This window comes from Bos grunniens, chromosome 16, assembly GCF_055505025.1.
Source record: "Bos grunniens cultivar Pamir isolate PY7600 chromosome 16, Bosgru_T2T1.0, whole genome shotgun sequence".
NCBI lineage: Eukaryota > Metazoa > Chordata > Mammalia > Artiodactyla > Bovidae > Bos > Bos grunniens.
The window spans coordinates 79,882,405-79,905,599 of record NC_141180.1 but is presented as its reverse complement, the minus strand read 5'-3'; the positions used below and the strand labels follow the sequence as shown (position 1 = coordinate 79,905,599).

At 55.4% G+C, this 23,195-nt stretch overlaps 1 protein-coding gene across 12 annotated transcripts in view; it reads left to right on the top strand.

The window, feature by feature from the left end:
• NFASC (neurofascin) overlaps positions 1-19,504 on the top strand; it is a 201,324-nt gene extending 181,820 nt beyond the window's left edge. For all 12 annotated transcript variants that reach the window (XM_086345654.1, XM_086345649.1, XM_086345648.1 and 9 more), the window contains 3 exons: positions 7,551-7,682; positions 9,987-10,056; positions 13,515-19,504. In XM_086345654.1, the coding sequence (XP_086201780.1) occupies positions 7,551-7,682; positions 9,987-10,056; positions 13,515-13,746 (434 nt within the window). In that variant the 3' untranslated portion in view covers positions 13,747-19,504. The remainder of the gene's footprint in view (positions 1-7,550; positions 7,683-9,986; positions 10,057-13,514) is intronic.
• The last annotated feature ends 3,691 nt before the right edge of the window (positions 19,505-23,195 follow it).

Here is a 23,195-nt window from a genome sequence, read left to right as displayed (position 1 = left end):
TCCTCAGCTTCCCGCTTGTCTCTCCTCCCGGGAAGGAAGACTCGCCCTCCTGTTCCTCACCTTGCATGGCGCGGCGCGGCTCTTCTTACGTGTCAGGCTGCAGCTACCGGAAAGACAGAATGAGCCAAAAGTGCATGCCACCAGAGAGGAAAGTGCGCGTCTGACCCTGTGGGGATGAGGGGGCATCAGACGGAAGCCAGGCCACGCAGCCTGAGGTCAGTGGGGGCCCCCTGGCCTCCACTGTGCTGGAACCATGAGGGCTCGGTGTGAGCATAAACATGGTCTTTGTGTGGGGGTCTCGGGGCAGTGCGACCTGGCCTCACACGGGCTCGCTTCCTGCATGTGGGGTTAGGGGATAGGACCAGGTCTTGACCCCAGAATCTTCCCAGGAACCAAACCAAGGATCAGCATGTATGGCATTGCCTTGCCACTGCCAACTGTTGTTTAAAAACTCCAAAGTGTGTTACCCAAATTGTTTGGAGCTTTGTTTTAGTTTAACTTTGCCCCAGGTTTGTCATGGCTTAAAAGTAGTTGACCTTTTGTTGCACTGAGGAGGAGAAACTTTCCAGTCCTAGAAGACCTCTGGATCTTTCAGGGCTTCAGCTGTGGATGGAGAAGCTTCTTCATTTGTACCAAACCAACAGGGAAACGGGGGGTCAGTTAACAAGGTTCAGAAATCTCTCTGTTGGTCAGGGTGGCTGGCAGTCTGGAGGGCATTGCTTGCCTGTTTGTGTCTCTCTTTAAAGTCAGCTGGGCAGGCTGGCCAAGGGGCCGTTTTGCTAAGCCCTGGGGAAAGGATGAGTTTGGGGAAAGAGACAAAAACGAAAGGACCAGTCCCTGCCCTCAGGCACGTCCTGCTCAGGGGCAGGTTACTAGACACAAGGCTAAAGGAAAGAACGCAGCATGGTTTCTGTGAAGTTCTAAATGTGGACTTATGTGTCCTCCTGCGCCTGGCTTGAGGAGGCTGATCCTGGTGGCTTGCGTCTCGAGAGTCTCAGCCCGTGTGTGTAATGCCTCCCCCACCCCTTCCAGCCTGGTCCCTCCCGGACTGGGTGTCCCGGCCTCCTCCCTGTGTCTCTGCCTGTTCTGCGCATGTGCATGTCCATGCCTGTCCATGCCATCCAGACTCGGGGAGTCTGAGTCCTGCTGCCTGCTTGAGGCTAACCAGGCCGGCTCGGGCAGGAAGTCTGCAAGGAGCCAGGTCATCCCGGGAGCCAGGCCCGGACGCTGGGCAGTGGACCGACTGAAGCAGGGGGCTGGACTCCGACCCAGTCAGGGTGCCAAGCTGGTGCTCCCCGATGCATGCGTTCGCTTTTGCTTTGTTACAAACTTGAGTCGAGCCCAGAGGCAGAAAGCAAGGATGAGATCTGATGATCAAGTTCCATCCCAGGGAATGCAGCAAAAGCCAGCTCAGCCTGCTTGCAGAGCTTAACTTCGCCCAGTGCTGAGCCCAGGGGCTGTGGGTGTGGGTTGGGGAGGAAGAGCCAGGGGGGAAAGGGCCAGTCCCTGCCCTCAGGGACGTCCCAGTCTGCTCTAATGTCCCAGCATTCCATGCAAAGAAAAACAATGGTAGTGATTGAGATGCACTTCTGAACACTGACTCAGATGTTCATTTTTCCTTTCCTGTGGTTGCTATGGAGAGGCTGACCCCATAGCTTGCTTTCAGGGTGAGTGAGGCCTGCAGCGCTCGCATGTGTCCCCACCTCCTCCCCATGCAAGCTGGAGAGGGCAGGCTCATGACCCTCGCTCTGGGCACTTACTGCTCCCTTTCCTCACGGGCTGGCTAGAAATGACTATGTGCAAATCACATAGAGAAGAAAAATATTTTTACTTTCTAAACTTTGTGTATGCCTGTGAGCGTGTGTCCAGATCCTCTGAAAATACACAAAGGAGTGGGTGGACTCCAGAGCCAAGTTCACACAATCATCTCCCAGGTCCCTGTGTCTCATCAAGTTTATGACCATCTTGGGGCCCAACCACTGGTCTTTAGACAACCACAGGCTATCACTTCCGTCCATAGACTCAAACATGTTACAATGGTTCATGCAGGAAATGGAAAAAAAAAAAAAAACACAAGGAATGCTCACAGGCTCCTTGACTCTCACCAGAAAGATCCCATGTGAGAAGTTAATCACTTTCTTGAAGCATTTGAAGCCAAAGAGGCCTGAGGGGCCCCAGCACATAACTCTGGATTCCAAGAGACCTGTCAGCTCTCACATCCTGGAGCAGGCTGGATGGGGTGCTGACAGGGGCCCAGCGAGACAGACAGCAAGCTGCCTTAGGCTTCAGGGACATGGAAGGAGGGACATTAGGGGACCTACCTGTGGTCAGCCTCTTTTTGCTGTGCTGGGAGAAACCCAGGATGGAGTGAGATAAAGATGGAAAGGTGTAAAATGACGCATTAAGTGAGAGCAGCCATGCCAAACTGCATTTGAAGAAAGCCCATCCCTGTCATATTTGTTCTTCCCCCTATTTCTGAAATACAATTTTTCTGCCCGCTTTGAGTGACTGGTCTCTCTCCAATGATCAAACGGATTTCCTCTTGATTAGAGTGAAGAGTTAAGGGAACTGTGCTTTTCAAGTGAGCTACACATTTCCGAGCGGGGTTGTAGAGTATGGTTGTGGAAGGCACACAAAATATGACCTCTAGGCCAGAGTAGGAGATATTAGAACTGTGTGTTCCCAGTGAACAGGTGCTGTCCTGGGTTCCGTTAGCTCCAGCAAAGGTCGTAAATGTAGATATTCACTGATCTTGGGATGTTGCTATTACTGTGACCATTAGGGATCTGGAAACATGTTGAATGGATCAATTAAGAATGGTCTTGGCAGACAAATGTAATTGCCCTGAAACCCTGCAAAAATGCCTCCTCCTTTCAGAGTCTTTGGAGTCATGTGAGTGAGATTATGTCCTAAATTTCTTTTGGTTCTTGAGAAACTAAATCATTTTGGCGGAGTCTGATTGAGCCCACCTTACCCCAGATCCCACTGGGTTTTTTGTTTCTTTGTTATTGTGTATCATTGACATTGATTAATTTTAGGCGTACAACATAATCATTTGATCTACGCAAAATAATTATCACAAGTTTAGTTAACATCTATCACCAAACATAGTTACAAAATCTGCTTGGTTTTGAAGAGCCTTGTATGTCTGAACTTCACAGAAAATTCTTTGGTCTTTTCAGTAAGGACTGAAAGTAACATTTGAACTTTGCATGGTGATGTCAGGGATGGAAAGCTATATTTAATTGGTAAATTTCTCATATGGCCACCTTCCCTGGAATTGCGCCTTTCTTTCCCAAGAGAAAGGGGTCTCATGGGAGACAGCTGTCAGCAAGATAGTGGAGCAAACAGGTCACTGCAGATATTCAGACCAACTTCTTTGCAAAAGGTGGGGACCACCGTTCAAACATAAGTTGAAATGACTTTGTCATCCCAGTGCCCAGGTGGCAGTGGTGAAGCCAATATCCTTGTGATCCTTCGGCTGGTATCAAGAAAAAATGAAAGAGGTAGCCCATGTTAACGTTGGTGGTGGTGGTGGTTTATTTGCTAAGTCATGTCCAACTCTTGCAACCCCATGGACTGTAGCCTGTCGGGCTCCTCTGTCTATGGGATTTCCCAGGCAAGGATGCTGGAGTGGGTTGCCATTTCCTTCTCCATAGTTATATTAGGATTAAATTGGCCACTAGTCAGTAAGTAGTCGGTGACGACTTGTTAGGTGACCAGCATCATGCTAAGGACAAGGGGGCTCAAAGGATCCCCAGGTCTCCAGCCTTTGTAATATCATTGGACATCAGAACCCAGGAAACAGAGCAATTAAATGTTGCATCATGCAGAGTAAATGGGGTTGAAATTGGACCTAAGAGACTGGTGTGAGCTGGAGGAATCAGAGATTTAGGAAGGAGGGGTTGAACATGCAAAGGGGAAGGACAGGAAGGGTGGCCATCCAGGCTCTCTGGGGCAGGGTGGGGAGGGTGCGGAAGGAGACGACCAGGGCACCTGATTTGATTGAAGTGTTCTAGAAATGTAACAGCGTGATGTAGTGTCGTATCCTTGGAGTCTGACGAACACAGACTGAGCGGAACCCTTTAGAACTGGGTAGTGACTTGACTACGGGAGACATTTTGGAAGGAGTAAACGATAGCCCTTAGAGGTGAGTTGTGAAGGCACTGGCAGAAGCAGGGGCAGATGGGTGATCCAGGGAGATGTCAGGAGCAAGCCCTGGCCTTGCAGTGTGGAACCAGCTCAAAGAACAAGGAGAGATGAAAGGAGTTTGGAGAGGCATGGCCAGAGGACAGGCGAGAGTGAGAGTCTAGGGCGCCGCAGTGAGTCTGAGAAGGGCGCTCTTGGTGGTGGTGGGTGAGCACGGACTACAGCGGGCTTGGAGGCCAGCATGTGGGGCATGGAAAGGAGCTGGCAGGGATCGGCGATGATGGCGGAAGGTTGGAGCACTTACCTGTAAGAGGACAGTGTGCGCACGAGAGCCAAAAAGCCTGGCAGGTTCCTCAGCAATGCCTGAAAACAGGGAGCTTCGGCACGTTTAACAGAGAAAGGGAAGAGACAGCACTGGGGAAGAACTGGGAAATGCTAGAGTTTTCAGAGATCCTCACAGGACTGAGCCACCAAGGAGGTGAGGCGTTGGGTCCCTGCAGAGGGGAGAGAGGAGAGCCCCGTCAGGTATGGAAGGAGACGGTTGTAGAGCCTGTGAAGCTCCAGTGGCCTCCAGTGTGGGGCAGGTGAGTGCAACAACGAGACACAGACTGGGCGGGAGAGGGGCAGCAGGGAGGAGTGGAAGGAGGGCCAGGCTGCCGTGGAGGGCCCGTTGAAGTATGACTCGGCGAGTCCGTGACAGGCCTGGTTTGCATCTTCCGCCAGCAAAGCTCACTGTAGAGCAGAAGAATGCAGTAACTGCCGAGGGGACCCACAGCGGGCGATTGAGTCAAGTGCTGGCACAGGTGCAGAAGGGAGGGCAGCATGGAGTCTGAGGGAGGCAGAGCCCCACCAGGCCGAGAGGGTGAGAGGGTGGGCCACGGGGCGGAGGCCAAGGAGCAGATGAGAACTGAGGGCCCTGTGTTCCGGGCTGTGGCCCAGCCCTGGGCACGACAGTCCCTCCAGTCCCTGACAGTCCCTCCTTCAAGGAGCTTACCTTCTGAGTGGAGTGGTAAAGAGCACAGACTCAAACCAGACAGCCTGGGGTCACACCTCAGCTCCACCACTTACAGTTCCAGGGCCCTGAGCCGATCACTGACCTCAGCACCTCGGTTGCCTCACCTATGAAACAGGGTAATAGTACAAATCCACCTTTTTGCCTTTTCCTACTGTTCTTGGGGTTCTCAAGGCAAGAATGCTGAAGAGGTTTGCCATTCGCTTCTCCAGTGGACCACATCCTGTCAGAACTCTCCACCATGAAACATCTGTCTCGGGTGGCTCTGCACAGCATGGCTCATGGCTTCATTGAGTTACACAAGGCTATGATCCTTGTGATCATTTTGGTTAGTTTTCTGTGATTGTACTTTTCATTCTGGAGGCCATCGGATCGCAGTTCTTGCTTCTTCTTGAGAAAGGATGACAGGACAAGATGGTTGGATAGCATCATCGACTCAATGGATATGAATTTGAGCAAGCTCTGGGAGACAGTGAAGGGCAGGGAAGCCTGGCATGCTGCAGTCCATGGGGTCGCAAAGAGTCAGACACGACCTAGTGACTGAACGACAAATCCACCCTATGGGACTGTTGTGAGGGTTAAACTAGATAATTGTGGGAAAGTGCTTTGAGCTGTGTCAGCCCATAGGAAGTGCTTACAAGTGTAAGCTGTTAGCAGTAGTAGTATAGCCAGTTGTTATAAGTGCTATGAAAAGGGCACAATCAGTCCTGCAGATAGAGTGGCAGGGTGGGAAAGAGAGTTTTGTCTTAGCTGGGAAGGTCCAGGAAGGCCTCTCTGAAGAGATGACATTTGATGAGGCCGCTGTCTGAAGACAGAGCAGCAGATGCAGAGGACCCCGAGGCAGGCATGGGAGCGGCCGGGGGGTCTGGAGCGGCCAGGGTGGTGGGAGACGCGACTGATGGAGCCCCGCGGGTCAGGATAAGCAATAGAGGAGTTTTTCCTAGTGGTAACGAGAAACGCTGGAGGTTGAAGGAAGGAGGTAATCTGATCCTTTGTGGGGCTTGGGAAGACCTCTCAGATCTTGTGTGGGACATAGCCTGTGGACGCAGGGGTGGGACTTCCCCCACAGCACCCGGATCAACGTGGTCATGGCCATGGTCTTATGGAACTTTCCAGCCCGGACTGCCTGGGCAGCCAGACTGCAGAGAGAGGGGAAGGTCTTGTTCATCAGTCTTCATTGTTTATTGAGACCCAGCTTGGTGCAAGGCCCTTGGCTGGACGCTGAGAACACGGTAAAGACAGTTTTTCTGCCCACAAAGAGCAAAGAGTAGGCCACACCTGGATACCTGCCCTACACGATGGTGTAACTCAGACCTTGGGGTGCAGCCTGGGGTCACGTCTCTGCCCCCGAGCTTCTCCCCTGGGAGGCCCGGAGCCTCAGCTCGGGCTGCGTGGCTCCCAGCACTCCCACCATTGCTGGGTCTCCCAGAGGCTACTGCGCTGGCTCTGTCTGCCCCAGGTTCCCTGCGGTCTCCTCTGTCCCTGATCCTGTCCTCCAAGTCGTGGTTTCCAGGGAAGGCTGCATCTTTTCTTCTTCAGTCCGTAGACAGGAAGAGGGCAGGTGACGCCTATGCACCCAACCCCTTCCCATCTCTAACCTCAGTCATGGGTCCTCCAGGACACCGTCAGACGTGCTCCGGTCTCCAGGCCCATGCAGCCTGCCCCTGGAGTCATGAAGGGGTCTCCCGCTTTGAGACAGGCCTCCACGTGTCCAGGCAGGGGTGGCAAGGGGCTGTCTGTCACAGGGGTCTCCACGTGTGGTGGAGTGGCGTGGGCTGTGCTGAAGGCATGGCCTCCCCTGGCCCATCTGAGGTGCCCATGCAGGGATGTTGGAGAGACACAAGGGAGCATGGGGCACCCTGGACTGCACCACGCCCAGGTCCTGCTTCGGGAAAGGCTAACGGGCTGCGAGGACAGGTGTCTGTCCCGGTGTCTGTGCCGGCCCGCGAAGGTGTTCCCCCGGGGGTGTGCGTGTGACCGCGGCCCCCATTCCCGGGTGGGCAGCACGCAAGCTCAACCCGGCTCATCCACAGGGAGTCACAGTCAGTCCCTGGCCTTCCTTCCTTCCCCACCAGGCTGTGCTCAGCCACTGTGCTTGCAAGAATGCCAGTGCCTCAAGCTTAGGACGGTTCTCTTCCCAAAGGGCCTGCTCAGCCTTCTGCTGCTTATTCTGTTCCCTCTACTCCTTCCTTGTTGGTGCCTCTTTTCTGACCTTTTGCCCTTGCCTTTTCATCCCTGTAGCGGGGTGGTTTGAGCCAGAGGGCGGCCGGGTGGTAGCGGTAGGCTGCAGGAGGAACCTGGCCATGAAATAGCCGAAATTCTCCCTCCTCCTTGCGTGCCGCCTTGTGAACCGGTCATTCATGTGTGTGCCTCTGGCCCTCCCCCACAGCCTACACCAACAACCAGGCGGACATTGCCACCCAGGGCTGGTTCATCGGACTCATGTGTGCCATCGCCCTGCTGGTGCTGATCCTGCTCATTGTCTGTTTCATCAAGAGGAGTCGCGGCGGCAAGTACCCCGGTAAGATGTGTCCAAGGAGCCAGCTTCGGGGACAGGGCCACCAGGCTCTTCCTGTGAGTCGCCATTCTCTCAGCAAGCACAGCCCTTCCCCAGGCTGGGACGTAGGGTCCTCTTGCCTGTTCTGTGCACCGTAGAGTTGCCAGAAAGCACTTGAGTTAATTAAGTTCCCCTGAGGTGGGGGGATGGAGCAGTCCAAGCAGCCAGAGAGGGGATGGAAGGAGCCCTGGCTCCCATTAAGAGTGACCTTCCCTCCCCTGGACTCACCACCCATCTGCTCAGTAATTGGCTTTTTTCAGCCTGAATCTCATTAGGACCCTGTATCCCAGTGAAGGAGAAAGGAGAGATGCTTTTCTGTAACCATGAGAGAGAGAGGCTGGAGGGAGGAGAGGTCTGGATGGAAGAAGCACACACACGAGAGAGGCTGTGGAGCTGGGCGCTCAGCACGGCGGGGTTGCAATCACAATACCTCAACAAGGGGACAGATGGCCCTATATGAGGAGCAGGCAGAGGCTGGGGGGTAGGTTGCACGGAGAGGAACCCCACCCCTCGCCAGTCCTTAAAGGGCTTTGGGCTTTCCTTTGAGTCCCAGAGAGGTACTTCTGTTCTGTGGCCTGAAGATCCTCCAGCCCAGACAAACCAAGGTCAAGGACAAGGGCCTCTGGCTTTTTTGTTTCTGGAAATATTGATTGTTTTTCAAACAGGGACAAGAAAGCCATCTGTCTGTGATGGGGTGGGGAGGGTGACAGGAGACAGGATAATGGATGACCCTGAGAGCAGAAGTCCAGCTGGACTGCAGGATGAAATTGCTCCCTGCCCCCAGAGCCATCACCAGATACACCCTGTGCTCTCCAAGCACTGGCTTCTCCCCATCTCTGTGAACAAGTCCTTCTCCACGATCTCCTAAAACTCAACTCAGAGAGAGGAGATTCTATTCTATTTTCTTCCTCTGGCCCACGTGCTCTCAGACGCTAGGATTCTAAAGGACTCCTTCAAGTCAGGAACGGCAGGAAATTATACTTCATTATTGGTGAATGATGGAGAGGGAAATGGCAGTCCACTCCAGTATTCTTGTCTGGAGAATCCCCATGGACAGAGGAGCCTGGCGGGCTACAGTCCATGGGGTCGCAAAGAGTTGGACACGACTGAGCGACTTAGCGCTTAGCATGCACATTGGTGAACGATTTGTTCACTTTGTTGTGCTGTGCTGGGATTGCTTTTCTTCTGTAAGAAAGGCTGAGGAAGGGCGGCCTCTCTGATCTCACTCCTTGTTCCAGGTGGAACTGGGACACCTGAGAATGATCAGCTAACTCTGGACCTTCCTCTGCCCATTTCAGAAAGTTCTTCTTCTAGTTATGCCCCTTTCCTTACATCAGAAGATGAAAGAGCCAGGAGCCATGAGACCAGGGCTCCAGTGGCTCCAGTGTCCATTCGACATTTTGTTTAGTTGCTAATTGTTATGCGATGTCTTCCAGGCCTCAGCTTCCCTCCGTGAAAATAGGGGTGGTTATCCTGCCTTGTGCCTCAAAAAGAAGCACAGTCATTCACCTGAGTGTCTGCGGTGCACCAGCCCTTGTGCTGGGTGCAAAGGGTTCTAGAAGAAGTGACCGCTCCGTCAAGGACAGGGCAGCTGGTGCAGTAGGAGGGTCACAGCACCAGACAGGGCCTGGGAGGAGTGCTGGCCATTCACGGGCGGTGTGGGAAAGGGGAGTCACGCAGACAAGTGGGGTCCCAGTTAGGAGAGCGCCTTCCATTCCAGAGGCGTGTACAGCGTGTCCTCTCTGCCCAGGACACTCTCCCAGGAGCTTTGAAGAGACACACAGTCCCCACCCTCAAGGAAAGAACTGGCATTCTATTACGGGCGTCATAAATGTGCACAAGTAATTGTCACACAGAGCAGGATTAAGAAAGGTGCCAAGGAATTCCCTGACAATCCAGTGGTTAGGACTCCGTGCTAAGGAGTGCAGGGGGCGTGGGTTGGATCCCTGTTCAGAGAACTAAGATCTCGCCTGCCACACAGTGTGGCAAAAAGGAAAGTTGCCAAGGAAAGGACGGCGTCCGGGTGTTTGGGGAAGACCTCATGGAGAGGCTGAGGCGAGCCAGGTTGGGGAAGATTTCAGTGATCAGTGGAGATGATGGCAAGGAGGCAGAATTAGCCTGGAACCTGCTTAAAAGCGGGAGGCAAGAAGCAGAGGGCGTGGGTGGTGCTGTATTGAGAAAGAGGTATTGAACCCAGAGGCAGCGTCTTTGGCTGTTCCTTTGGGGCCAGTCATCACCTCTGTGTCCTTGTTTCTCTTCCTGACCAAGTGCGAGAAAAGAAGGATGTGCCCCTCGGCCCTGAAGACCCCAAAGAAGAGGATGGCTCCTTTGATTACAGGTGCGGGGTCCCCTTCACTCCTGCTCACGCACAGCACCCCTGTCTGGTGGGTTTTCCCTCCTGCCCTCAGGGCTGACAGCTGGGCTCAGAGGCCACCGCGTGGAGATCCTCCCATCAGCTCTGCCTGTGGCGGGAGCACCGCCCAGCACACTCACACTCATTTGATGAGCAGCGTTTCATTCATCCAGCTGCACAACTCAGGTTTATTGTGTTCTTTGTATGTGTGTTTCTACCTTTTTGCTCTGAAAGCGAGCCCCAGGCTCCCTCTTGCTGTGCAATGAGCTCTGCTCTCAGCTTCCCATCTGCCTGTACCCCACCCCAGCCCTGAAAATGATGATGACACGGGGCAGTTGTATTATATTTGAGACTCAACTACAGGAGGGTGAAGGGAGCGATGTTCTGGGCCTTTCCCTCAGGACCTAGAATGACATCTCTGGGCTGCAGCCTGGAATGGGCCTTGGACAGCATTTGTTCTGGCGCCCGTGTCCCCAACAAGAGGACCAAGGCCTGGACTAGGAAGTGACCTGGCCAAGCCTCATGCATTCCCCACTGTGAGCTAGTACAGAACTGGGGAGGCCGGGCCGCAACGTCCGGCTACTGCCCTTGTCCTGCGCCCATGCTTCCGCTCAGGTCTGGACGGGCCTTTGTATCTGGCTTAACAGAATTGTCATCTGTCCATTTTAATGGCAAGTGTGCTTTGAGCAAAGGACTAGTGCAGAATGAGTCCTGGAGGTCTCATCCGCAGGCCAGGTGCGATGGGAGGAAGTGCTCAGATCAGAGCCCACCCCCACCAGTCTCTCTGGGCCAGGCCACCCCATCCCCCTCTGACCTCTCCTTAGCCTGTCTTGGGCCTCTGCCACGTTGCCCGTCAGCAGCCTCCCAGACAGGATCAGATCAACGGGCAGCAGAGCCGCTGCCCACACAGGAGCCATCTGCCTCAGCTCCCCCTCTGCCTGTACCCCACCCCGGCCCTGAAAATGGTGACGACACGGGGAAGTTGTATTGTGTTTGAGACAGCTGGTTGAGGGATGAAGGGAGCGGTGTTCTGGGCCTTTCCCTCAGGACCTAGAATGACGTTCTGGGCTGCAGCCTGGAATGGGCCTTGGACAGCGTTTGGTCCAGGGCCCGTGTCCCCACCGAGAGGACCAAGGCCCAGGCTGGGGAGTGTCTGCGCCTTATAGACTGTCTGTCCGTCCACTCTCTGCATCCTCATAAGCCTCCCAAAGGGCAAGTGTGAGAGGCCCTTCCCCAACAGTCCTCAGCACCCCTCGTGGGGCCCAGCTTCCCCGTTGGTCCAGGGTCCTTCTCTGGCCATGAGTCCCAGAGGGCCTGGGCCTTCTCTCCCCAGACCCTCAGTGCAGCTCGAGGCGGCGTGAGGGGCGGGCCCAGGGACCTGTGCCGGGAGAAGCCGCTTTCTCGGGCACCTCTCCTCCCAGACACCACAGTTGCTGGGTGAAAGCGTGTGCTTCCTCCCCACTGCCACCCCCGGCCCCACTGACTCTGAGGCTGGAGACACAAATACTGGTGCGTGCACGCACGGGCTTACACAGCACACACATGGGCACACACACGTGTGTGCACCTGCACACCCCTTGGCTGTGGCTCTGGGGGGCCTGCAGCATCCATCCTGGAGCCCCACTTGGATGAATCCCAGAGTCGGAAGTTGGAAAGGGCGAAAATCAGTATGTTAGAGCAGAAACCAGGTTCCTGGGCGGGACAGCCTGGGGTGTGGGCTCGCCCTGCTCGTCTGGGACCCCCCTGCCCAGCACCTCTCTGGTGGGGCTCTCTCTGCTTCTCTCTCCCTGGTCTGTCCACCTGGTCCTCAGAGGTCTTCTGGAAGGGAGGCGAACGGGTGCCTAGACCACAGGGTCACAGTCCTTTCCCGGATGTAGGTCCTCTTTCCCCACAAGAAGCTGGCACAGTGAAGCCCTCTCCCACGGCCTCCATGCCCGCTGGGCCAGCCTGGCCAGTGCCTGCATGTAGCTTGGGGGCCTGGAGTTCACAAGAATCACACAGACAGTCATCACGACCGTGCAGCGGGAGTGGAGAGCCCTGGGGAGAGGGTGCTGGTGAAACAGAGTGGCAAGTGGAGTCAGGGGCTTGGTCATTAGAATCTGCTTGTTTTTCAAAACATGAATTTCACCCTCTGAACAGATAACGTAACCCTGGAGGCCCACTTCCATCTCAGCTGCCCCTCCCGCAGCCCTGCCGTCAGTTAGGCCAGGAGACAGGGCCACTGTCCCTTGGCGCGCGGTGGGGGTGTCTCGCTTGGCGCGGTGGGGGTGGGCTGCTAGCTTCCCACCTGCTGGTGCCCAGCTCCTCTGCTCTGGTTCGCAGCCCTCCCCACCCCTGGCAGCTGCCTGTGCCCAGCGCTGAGGCAAGAACTCCCTTCCCACTCTAGTGACAATCCAGACGGTGTTTGCCACAAGCCCAGGGATGGCTAGGTGTGGCCTGGGGCAGAGGAGCGGGCTGCGGGGTGTCTGCTCAGCCTGCCCGGCCCGCTGTGTTCCTGCCTGCCGGGACCTCTCTCTCCTCTGAAGGGCAGCACCTGGTCCCTGCCTCGGGGGACGGGATGCAGTGCCAGAGCAGATGCCTGCCCCCTCTGGGTGTCTCCCTCCCTGGGGGCACAGCAGGCACCCCAGCAGGCAGATGCCACTGTAATGACCAGCTCTCTCCGCGTGAGAGGAGCTTAAGGGCAGGGCCTGCAGAGCTTCTGAGGGAGCTGGGCACAGCCCTCCACGCCTGGCTAGTTTTGTCTCTGATTGCCAGCCCTCCTGTCTCATACGTACACCCTGCCACCTCCCTCCGCTTGCCCTGAAACCAGCATCTTTCTGTGGATAAACCAGAGCTAAGGGTAACACCGCCAAGAAAGAGAAAAGGAAAGGCAGGGAGGGGTTTGTCTCTCTTGGGCTCGGACCCTCGCTTCTTGCCAAGGGCAATCTTTCCAGAGAGAGTCACAGATCACAGAGTCAGAGCTAGATGAACCCTCTTGATGGCAGGACTAAAGCCCAGTGAGAAGGAAGGGCTTTCCCAAAGCCGCAGGGACACACTCGGGACCAGAACTCAGAGCCCTTGACCTCTTTCTTTGACCCTTCCTGTCCCCGCTGGTCCACAGGCAGTTCCGTCTGCCTCCTGGAGGGTGGCTGCTTCTCTGCTTCCATCCCAGAGAGCCAGCAGCCCGGCCTCACAGAAAAGACCCCCGCCCAGGCGTCTAGGAGTGCGGGCACATCCTGGCATCCTGGCCCAGCACCCGCCTGCCCCTCTGCCCTGGAGAAGTGTCCTCTCTTGGCCTCAGCTTCCCTCTGCAGACCTGGCCAGACAGGGCCAGCAAGTGAGGGCTGGGTCATCCTGGGGTCCGGTCCTCTGAGCAGCGAGAGGCTGGAGGCCCTCTCCCTTCCGGCCGGGGTCTGGGCGGCACAGGGTGGACTGGCTCTGATCCTCTGTCTCTCCCCGTCCAGTGACGAGGACAACAAGCCCCTGCAGGGCAGCCAGACGTCCCTGGACGGCACCATTAAGCAGCAGGAGAGCGACGACAGCCTGGTGGACTATGGCGAGGGTGGCGAGGGCCAGTTCAACGAGGACGGCTCCTTCATCGGCCAGTACACAGTCAAGAAGGACAAGGAGGAGACGGAAGGCAACGAGAGCTCGGAGGCCACGTCACCGGTCAACGCCATCTATTCTCTGGCCTAACGGAGCCTTGCAGGCACAGCCGCTACTCCGCAAGCCGGAGGGGGAAGGGGGGAGATGAGCCGCTGCAGACCTGCCCCAGAGCCGCCACCACCTTCAGGGACGGGGGGACAGCATGAGAGGCTGCCAAGCTGTGAGGGCCGGCGACTGCCCAGCCGACTGCAAGCCCCCTCCCGATGACCCCCCGGTGCCACCTGTGGGCAAGCTGCTGCCTCGGCTCAGCTCCGCCGGAGGGAGCCCCGGTGTCTCGCTCAGCCTCACGGTCACCCCAGGCCTCCACCACACTGCCCACCCCGACCTCCACACACACACACACACACACACCAGGTTTCCGCTGGTTACAGTCCTTCTCGTCTCTGTTTTTGCTCCGTGAGTCTTCCCCCTCCAGACCCAACATGTCCATTTTCTTTTCCTTTTGAAGAAATGTCCCTGGAAAAAGAAACGATAGGCGGATTCTCCCCCAGGAAACTGCAAGATAAGCAAAAAGGATTGATCTGTAAGCGAACATACAGAAGAGCTATAGTATTCAAACTGCTGCTGGGCCCATGTATTTCCCAAGGATGCCTTTCTCATCACATGCCTCCCCCGGCCCCCAACCCCTCTGCCTCAACCTTGTCAGCTGCTGAGCTGGGCTTGGCGCCTTTCTGGGAAACGACAGTATTTTTGGCAGGGAGGGAGAGGGGGGTCAGGCCTCCTTGCCTGGCTCTGGTTCAGCTGGGGAGGTGGGCTTACCTCTTGCTCCTCGCTCTCACCCTGCCCCTTGCTCTGGAGCGTCTGAGACAAAAGCTGTGCTGACTGAAGGAGTCTGAGGAACAGGAGTGGGCACCAAGGCGAAGGACTTCGGCTCCTGTGACCGTGTACCTCAAGCAGAGGGAAGCCAGGTGTCTGGTCCCTGGGGAGCCGTGCCCACCTTGAGAGAGAAGGGAAGGGCTGGGATTGGACTGCCTTCCTCCTCATCACTGAGACTCAGGCTGTGGGGCAGAGGACTGCGCCCCCTGCATCCAGGGTGGGGGCTGCCCCACACCGGGTCAGGGCCTGTGCTGCTGCCCTCCGGGAGACGGACCCCACGGTGCGAAGGCTGTGCTGGTGTGCCTGGGGGTGGACCTGCACTCCCCTTGCGTGTGTGGCAGGTAGCCTCTCCTCGGTCGGCTCTGTGTGACAGTGGGTCTGGTGTTTTACGGTGTGTGGATGGGGCGCGGCTACCCCCAGGAGTAGCCTGCGAGTCCGTTCCTTAGGGTGTTCCCATATCAGGAGCCCCCGCAGGACCGCGGTACTCAGTGCTGCAGAGCAGGGCCTGGCAGCGCTCTTCGTATGCCTTACGCAGCTCTGACCTGTCCCTGCAGTTCCCAGGTCCGCAGCCCCTCCCTGCAAGCCTTGAAGCCTCCAGTGACACCTGTCTCAAGGAGAGCTGGGCGGCCTATGCAAGCATCCCAGCAGAACCCGAAGCAGCCACTCAAAACATGCCCCAGATGGAGACACTCGAAGACCTGCGGTTCTCAGAGACCCAGGGCTCTGCCTTTATCCTCCCCACCTATTCCATTTTGAAACCAAAGGTACCTAGCCTCAGAGAGAGAAATCTTGAGCCTAAGGGTAGCCCTTCAGCTGTTGCTGCAGCTAGAGTTGCTTTTAGGAGGGTGGAGCTGACCCCCAGAGTGGACCACCTACCACAGACACAGTCTCTGCAGGGAGGCACCTGGGCAGGAGCAGCACTGTGTCCTTCAGAGACCTTATTTAAGCCTCGTTTGCCACACGTTTAAGCCACAAAGGTATTAGCAATGCTTACGTCACTTACTGGTCAGGTGCAGGTCAAGCCCCTAGACACAGGTACTCTGTCTGCAGATAAGAAAAGGTAGCCCCGAGCCGCACCAGCTGTGCTGTTTGAACCTGAGGGCAGGCAGCTCTCCACTGGCCCAGGCCGCGGGAGGTGTGCGGGCAGGAGGCCTGGACGGGCTCTCGTGGTCAGAGGGAAGGGGTGACTGACGGCCTGAGGAGCCAGCTCAGGGGCGCCTTCCCAGGCGTTCACCCCCTCTACCTGCCTGGATGCCGCTGGGCGTTCCCGGAGCCTGAGCAGGGAATGGCAGGGAGGTGTGCCTGTGAGCTGGATTTCTCAGAAACACTCTGGATCTGAGCAGAGCAGTCGTTTCTCAGGCCTTCACTCCACACTGCACTGTCTGCGCTCACCGCGCTGGAGGCGAGCTCTGCAGGCAGGGTGGGCGCCGAGCTGTGGTCATACCATCCCCCTGCCTCAGAAAGTCCTTCACAAGACCCATGACGGGAAGGGGGGCGGGACCTCAGCCTGTCTCCGTGTCCTGCCAGGCTTGCCCCTCCTTGTGTGTGAAGGCAGTGCCACCAGCCCCCTTGTGCGCTGCTGTGCTGAGAGCCACACACCACGTGACCGCCGCCCTCCTGGCAGGCAGGGGCCAGGTCATCCCCGAGCGAAGACAGGAGGGGCCCAGAGGGCTGTGTGGGCCGCCTGGTTAGGCCGAGGAGCGTCCATCTTCCATGGAGCCCGCGCCAGAGCCCACCCAGCTCAGCCGGAGAGCAGTATTGTCCAACGCTCCCTGCCAAGCAGGGTGCTCAAGAGCCACCCCAAACATACCCACCGCAATGCCAGGAGAGCGCCACCACCGGTGCTTCGGCCTGCTTGGCCCGGGGCAGGGGAGGGGGCGGAAGTGTGGGCCGTTTCCGGCTCCGGAAACCCCCGGCCTGAGCCCCTGTCTGCCCGCAGGACTCAGCCATGGCGTCTCCTCCTCTCAGCCGTCCGTCCATCCCTCCGCTCCGCAGATGGTCAGGAGCAGCTGGCCTGAGCCCTGGAGACCGCGGTGCCGAGCAGCCGCGGCCCCTGTCCTCAGCGCTGAGTATCGTGACAGGCGGCGTTGACAGGAGCGCTCTGCATGCTCGAGCCACCAGTGGCTGCAGGTTGAAGGGAAGGTCCTTGCGGGGATAGCTCGCTTCCCCATTCTGGGCCGGACGGGAACGGTCCTCCCGGGTCGCTCTGCTCTGCGCTTCGGGCAGGCTGCTTGACTTGTCTGTATTTCGGTGCCTCTGTCTCCTCTAGTCAGTCCCTCCTCTGAAAACCTGTCCCCACAGAGGGGCATGTGCCCAGCTAAAGGAGCGGGTGCCAGTCTCTAGGAAGCACACTGCAGGGCCGGGGGACAGTACCTGCCCCTTGGCCGGGGTCATGGTGAACAGACCTCTTTGCCCCTTGCCTTGCTTTTGAGGAAATGGTTGAGCTTACACTTGTCCCCTGTCCATTGCCTTGGCCCCCTTCCCAGCAAGTCCTGAGGCCTAGAGAAACGTTCGCCTGTCCGAGAGGCTGCCGGGGTCATGACTGCTCTCACCACAAGGACTTCTGTGGCCTGGGCCCGGAGAGTACCTTCGTGATTTCCCTGAACACAGTTAGCCTTAGAAGAGGGCTGGAAACAGATCCGTGGATGTTTGTGGCTTTTCCAGCCAAGCGAGGGCCTCCCCTGCTCACACTCAGCACCCGCACGGACATGCACACGCAGGCCGAGGCCCCATCGCCGGGCAGCACTTTCAGGAGGAACAGTACAAAGCATGACCTTGTCTGGAAGAGGCTGAGTCCACTCCCAGACACGGAGATGAAGTGTGAAGGGCTGTGGGGAAGTGTGTTGGGAGTGTCGGGGCAGCGGTCGGAGGCTGCCTGTGCCGGACTCCGTCTGGGCGATTCCTGTGGGCAAACCCTGAACAGAGTCTGATCCAAAGGAGAGGGTTTTTCCCGGGGAACAACACGGGCCGCAGCTCTCCAAGGCTCCTGGAGCCCTCTGCAGGATCAAGGCCAAGTCACAGAGCACCCCCAAAAGCCGTGTGACGAGAGCGGTGGGGGTTTCCCACCCTCGCCTCAGTCTTTGCGAGGCTGCTCTGCTAAGGGCTGAAGAGAGGAAGCTTCCTGGCCTCTCAGCTCGGGGGCGGGAGGGCATCTCCGTGGGAGGATGCAGCGCACGCTCCGTTTGTGATGCCTCGGTCACTCTGCCAGTAGCCACATACACCCCGGCCCGTGCTGTGATTCGGTCCCCGGGAAAGAAACCACTCTGAGGATCCTGGTTGATCACTACGTGGTGGGCTTAGGAGGTGCATAGAGGGAGATCCTTGATTAAAATAAATCAGAGGAGTCAACAAATAAAGCAAAGAGCTTGAAATTACAGGAGGACACTCAGTGACCTTTGCAGAGCCCAACTCCTGGGCAGCCCCTCTTCAGGACAGGCAGGGGCCACCTGTGGGAGTTCACGCCGAACTATGGCTGTGCCCAGCCTGCCCAGCTTACCCTCCCTCCGCTACTGAGAACAGGTTCTGAGAAGGGACAGGGAAAGAAGGACAGCCATCCAGGGAAGCCGCCAGACCCCACCACACGGCATCTCAAGCCAAAACCAGTGCCCCCTACTGGTCTATTAGTATTAAATGGTGGTTTCATCATAGTAAAGATGGAAGTGAAATAGGTACAAAGCTTAAACAGGATCAGATTTCAGCATGCAGAGGAACCACAGAGCTGATCTGATTGAAATGACTCATTGTACGGTCAAATCCAGAGAGGGGAAGGGACTGTCCGCAGTCACATAACTGGTAAATCGAGGTGAGGTCCGGCCTTGAACTCGGGCCCTCTGACTCCTTGTGCAGTGTTCTTTCATCTCAGCACAGCTGGAAACAGCGGTGTTCCCGCCTTGGACACAGTGATGTTACTTAAGATCTGGCCCACATTCTTTTCTGCTTCTCCCACACGCCCTTATACCTCCACAAATGAAATCACAGGATTTTTCTGAGTCCCAGGTCAGTCAGTCTGCCAGCCCGTAGTGAACCGGTTGTGCTGTTCAGGAGAGACCCAGGCCAGGAGGAGAGGGACCAGCTGATTGGTGTTTGTCACCACGAAGCTCTCCCCTCGGGTGGCATCTCTTGCCCCCAGCATACTGCGTCCCCGCGAGACGGGGCCTGGTAGGCTCTGTGCCCTCCACCCTGGCCTCGGGGGAGTGGGGCCGTGGAAGTTCCACCCCCGGATCTGCCGGGCTGGCGTGCAGCACATGCAAAGACTTCAGTGAAGCAATAAACACAAAACTCCGGGAGATGAAGTGCAGAATTTTGTGCACGTCTCTTGTTTCTCTTTGAAAAAGGATGCAGGTCGGACGACTGCCCTGCTCTCCTTTCTGACTTCCAGACTCAGTGTTCTCAGTCAGCTGTCCCCTGCCCGGCTCCCAGCTCTGTGCCAGCCTCTCGCCCTCCTGCTCTGAGCACCGGTCGCCTGTGACGTGGCCGCTCTGTCCTGCCCCTCCCTACTCCACGCTGGGCCCCAGGGACCTCTGGCCCCGCAGCCTCCCCAGCACACACATTTTCCAGTTTGTTCTGTTCAGCGGGGAAATCTTTTCCAAATGTCTCCATCCCTTCCCACATACCCACACACCCACAAGTTGGTCTGATCTTTTTTTCCCATTGGTTAAATATTTTCACTCACCGTGGCACACCTTGTTTTAACCCCTCTCACATCATGTTCTTTCCTTTTTTCGAGTTATTTTGCATTAACCAACCTTGTCAGCGACAGATGCGTATCTGAGGGTGTCATGCTTGACCTTCAGCAGGGAAGGCTTCTGGGCCGTAGAAGACCATCTAATATGTGGACTTATAAACTGACTGCATGAGCAATGGAAAGGCCAAATTATTCAGAATTTTTTTTTGAATCACTGTAAAAAAAAACAAAACTGATTTCTTTTGTATAGAGAACACTAAACGTATAATAAAAGTTGTTCACAATGGACTCTGGCCATGTAATTTGTTCAATTTCCTTAGTTGGTGGCTAGAAGAGGGATGTTTGGGGGTTAATGACAGAAATGAATCACAGGGGACTTCCCTGGTGGCCCAGTGGTTGTGAATCCACCTGCCAATGCAGGGGACACAGATTTGACGCCTGGTCCAGGAAGATCCCACAGGCTGCAGGGCAACTAAGCCTGTGCGCCACTTCTGCCGGCCCAGACCCCAGAGCCTGCGCCCGCGACGAGAAGGCCCACCCCCACCCCAGTGAGACCCGCAACAACGAAGACCCGGTGCAGCCAAAATATTTTAAAAGAATAAAAATAAAATTATATATAAAAAGAAATGAGTCATAGGGTTTTTCATGGGCATTAGGCAGCACACACACACAATTCGGTGATAGCAGCCCCTATATTGTCTTTATTTATTTGGCTGCACTGAGTCAGTGGCGGCACCTGGGGTCTCTGATCTTCATAGCAGGGTGCGGGATCTAGTTCTCTGACCAGGGATTGAACCTGGGCCTCCTGCATGCAGAATGTGAAGTCTTAGCCACTGGGCCACCAGGGCAGTCCCACCAGCCCCCATTTTGAAGTTGGTCATATCCTGGAAAATTCAATGGCACAATCTGTGTTTTCAGTGTAGAATGAGTGGTGCGGGAATGTGCTCAGTCATGGAGACACTGCTGATTCACAGCAGCTGCCTCTGTGCTTCTGCACCCCTGCCTCTAGAGGAGCTCCAGGCTGGGCTGCCTGCCGGCCGCTCCGCCCGTGCAGCCCTGCCCTGAGATGGAAGAGCGCATTGAAAGAATGAATAAAACTGCTTATGACGAACCAAAAGCCCCTCCTAATAGACTCAAAGGCTGTCTGCGACACAGGGAGCCCAGGGCTAGTGCTCTGTGACAACCTAGAGCGGGGGATGGGGTGGGAGGAGGGAGGGAGACTGAAGAGGAAGCGGCATAAGCATACTTAGGGCTGATTCACGTTGGTGTACGACAGAAGCCATCACAATATTGTAAAGTAATTATCCTCCAATTAAAAATAAAATTAAATTTGAAACAAATAGACTCAAAGGAATATCAGCCAACGAGCAAAGAGAGAAGGGAAGGAGCCAGAGAGGCCCCTGTTGGTGAGGAACACGGCTCCGGCTCCAGCACGCCTCCTTTGCTTTGGCCCGTGGTTCGGTAGTGCGCGTTTTCCCTGAGGAGTGGCTGCAGACCATCACCAGGCAGGGTGAATGGTGAGGGTGCACCCAGACTTCGTAAGCCCCCTCCCTTTCCTCAGGACAGTGTGGGGCATGCAGGGGTTCTGCTTGTGCAGAAAGGTAACTAGTGGTTTATAGGCAGTAATGGGAAATATAGGCAAAAAGACTCCCCTGCGAATGCAGACCCAAATCTCTGGGACAAAGAACCACCAAGTTCCAAGGCTCTGGTCCTTATTCTTCCCTCAGAAAAGACCATTGACTCGAGGAGTTGCTGCTTCACTAGATTAAAATAAGAACGTATTTCCAGGTCTAGCTCCTTCTGAATAACTCACTGGGTTTGTCACACACCACTTCTGAACGTCCCTGAGCACTTGTTCTAACGCAAGAAAGATCTTATCATTCTCACGTTCACAAACTATCTCAGAAATTTGCTCCTTGTGCTCATTTGCACTGTCCCCAGCGCTAGTCTGCGGCCGCGTGCTGAACTGACAGTGTCCTTGCCAAGAGTGTTGCCTACTCCCTCTTGAAACCGCAGCCAAAAGATCTAAACCACAAATCTGATCATGTCACTCCTTTACTTGGAAACCTCAAGTTTGCTACAATAAGATAAGGTCTAAACTCCTTGGTTTGACGTGTTAGATCCTTCATGATCTGACCCTTACCTCTGCAGTCTTTTTTTACTTTTACGATTCTTCACATATACCCTAAATTTTAGCCATTTCAAGCGATTTCTAGCGCCTTTGACATGCAATTTCTCAGACTTCTCCATTTTGGCAATTTAATTCCCCTCAAAAAGCACCTATTAATAACTTTTTCTGGACCAGTTAATGACATAAAATCAGTAGGATAGATTTCCAGTCCTCAGGAAACTCAGACTATCAAGAGAGACGACCAGGTAAGCAAAAGCAATGTGACAATGTCCAGGACAACGGGCTCAATAACTGTGGATTCAATAAATAAATTATCATCAAAAGTTGGCAGGCTTGAAATACTCTCCTCTCAACTTTACAGACACCTGTCCAACCGGATAATGCATAATCTGATGCTCACAACCAGGCCTTGAAACACCTAATTCCAGGCTCTTTCGTCCTTCCCAAATCTCTCTAACCACCTTTTCCCCTACAGATCATCTCAGCTCCTGAAAGTCAGGCTGTGGCCTCCGTGCTGGGTCACATGTCTTTAACAAGATGTGCAGGGGACACTGTCTCGGGAAGTTCTCCCTGATTCTGCTATGGCCACACGAGTACACATGCACACGCGCGCACACACACACATACGCACACATGCGCACACACGCACAGTGTGTGCACAGTGCAGTCTCGTTAAGATTCCCTCTCTATGCCCCCAGAACACCTATTTCAGGTCTCTCCCAGGGGCTTGGCATATAACACTTATTTTCTGCTTCTTTCACTAAAAGATGAACAGCCTGAATTAATATCATTTTTTCCACCTCTGTATCTGCAGGCCAGCCTGGCACACAGTAAGGACAGAATGCATATGGATGAATGAATGACACAGCTGTGCCTTTGAAGGAAAGAAGTAGCCAGGTGAATTCGAAACTTTTGTGTCACCCTTTTGGATATTTGGATTTTGGACTTGGATACATTTGGGGTGGTCCACTGGCCCACTTTTAGAGCAGGAGCCTCCACTCAAGAGCACAGAAGTAGAGAGATGAAACGACTGTCTTACTCGAAGAACACGGACCTCGATTCAAATGAGTCCAAACAAAGCGAGGCCAGCCTCCCTCCAGAGCCCCCAGGGACCCCAGAATATCTGTCATCCCTCATCCCCGGCTTCTGAAGGCTGTGCCTCCCAGCCCATTAGAAATGCTGATCCCTAGTGTGGAGCTGGATTAACTGACCCAGTGGGAGGGAGCGCGTCATCCTCCAATCTTTATTAAGAGTGAAGGCTATATCCCCTCTTGCCCAGCTGCCCTTGAAGGGATGGAATCTGGGAATTCGTTATGGTCCCCCTCATCAAGGCAGCCTCTACCGCTCAACACTGCATTGGGGGGGCGCCTATTTCAGCCTCCCCCTCCCCACTTAATGCATCAGAGCCCATTTGTTTGATGTGGTTCCTGCCGAATTGCTGCGGACCAGGCAGTGGGCCTCCGAGCAATTTGGAGCCACAGCTGCGGCCCAGCAGCCCCAGGTCCCAGCCCCCTCCCCCTCCCCCACCCCTGCCCAGAGCTTGCCTCAGACCCTCAGCAGAGAAGCACAGCTTTGTGTAGACAGGGATGGGTCTGGTAGGGTCCTGGCCAGGGTTCCATAGGAACTCATCCTATCCTCAATAGGAACTCAGCTTCAAGAGAACTAGGGAAAGGTGAGCTGTGGCTGGTGGGCGAGAGTAGATCAGTCTGAAACAAATAAACACAAAAAACAAAATTACTGAGGATATATTTAAAATCACAATTGCCCTCTAACAGGGCTGAATCCTACCAGTGGAGGGTCTGGGACTGATCTGGGTGGAGCATTCCCAGAGAACAGTGAGGGAAGCCT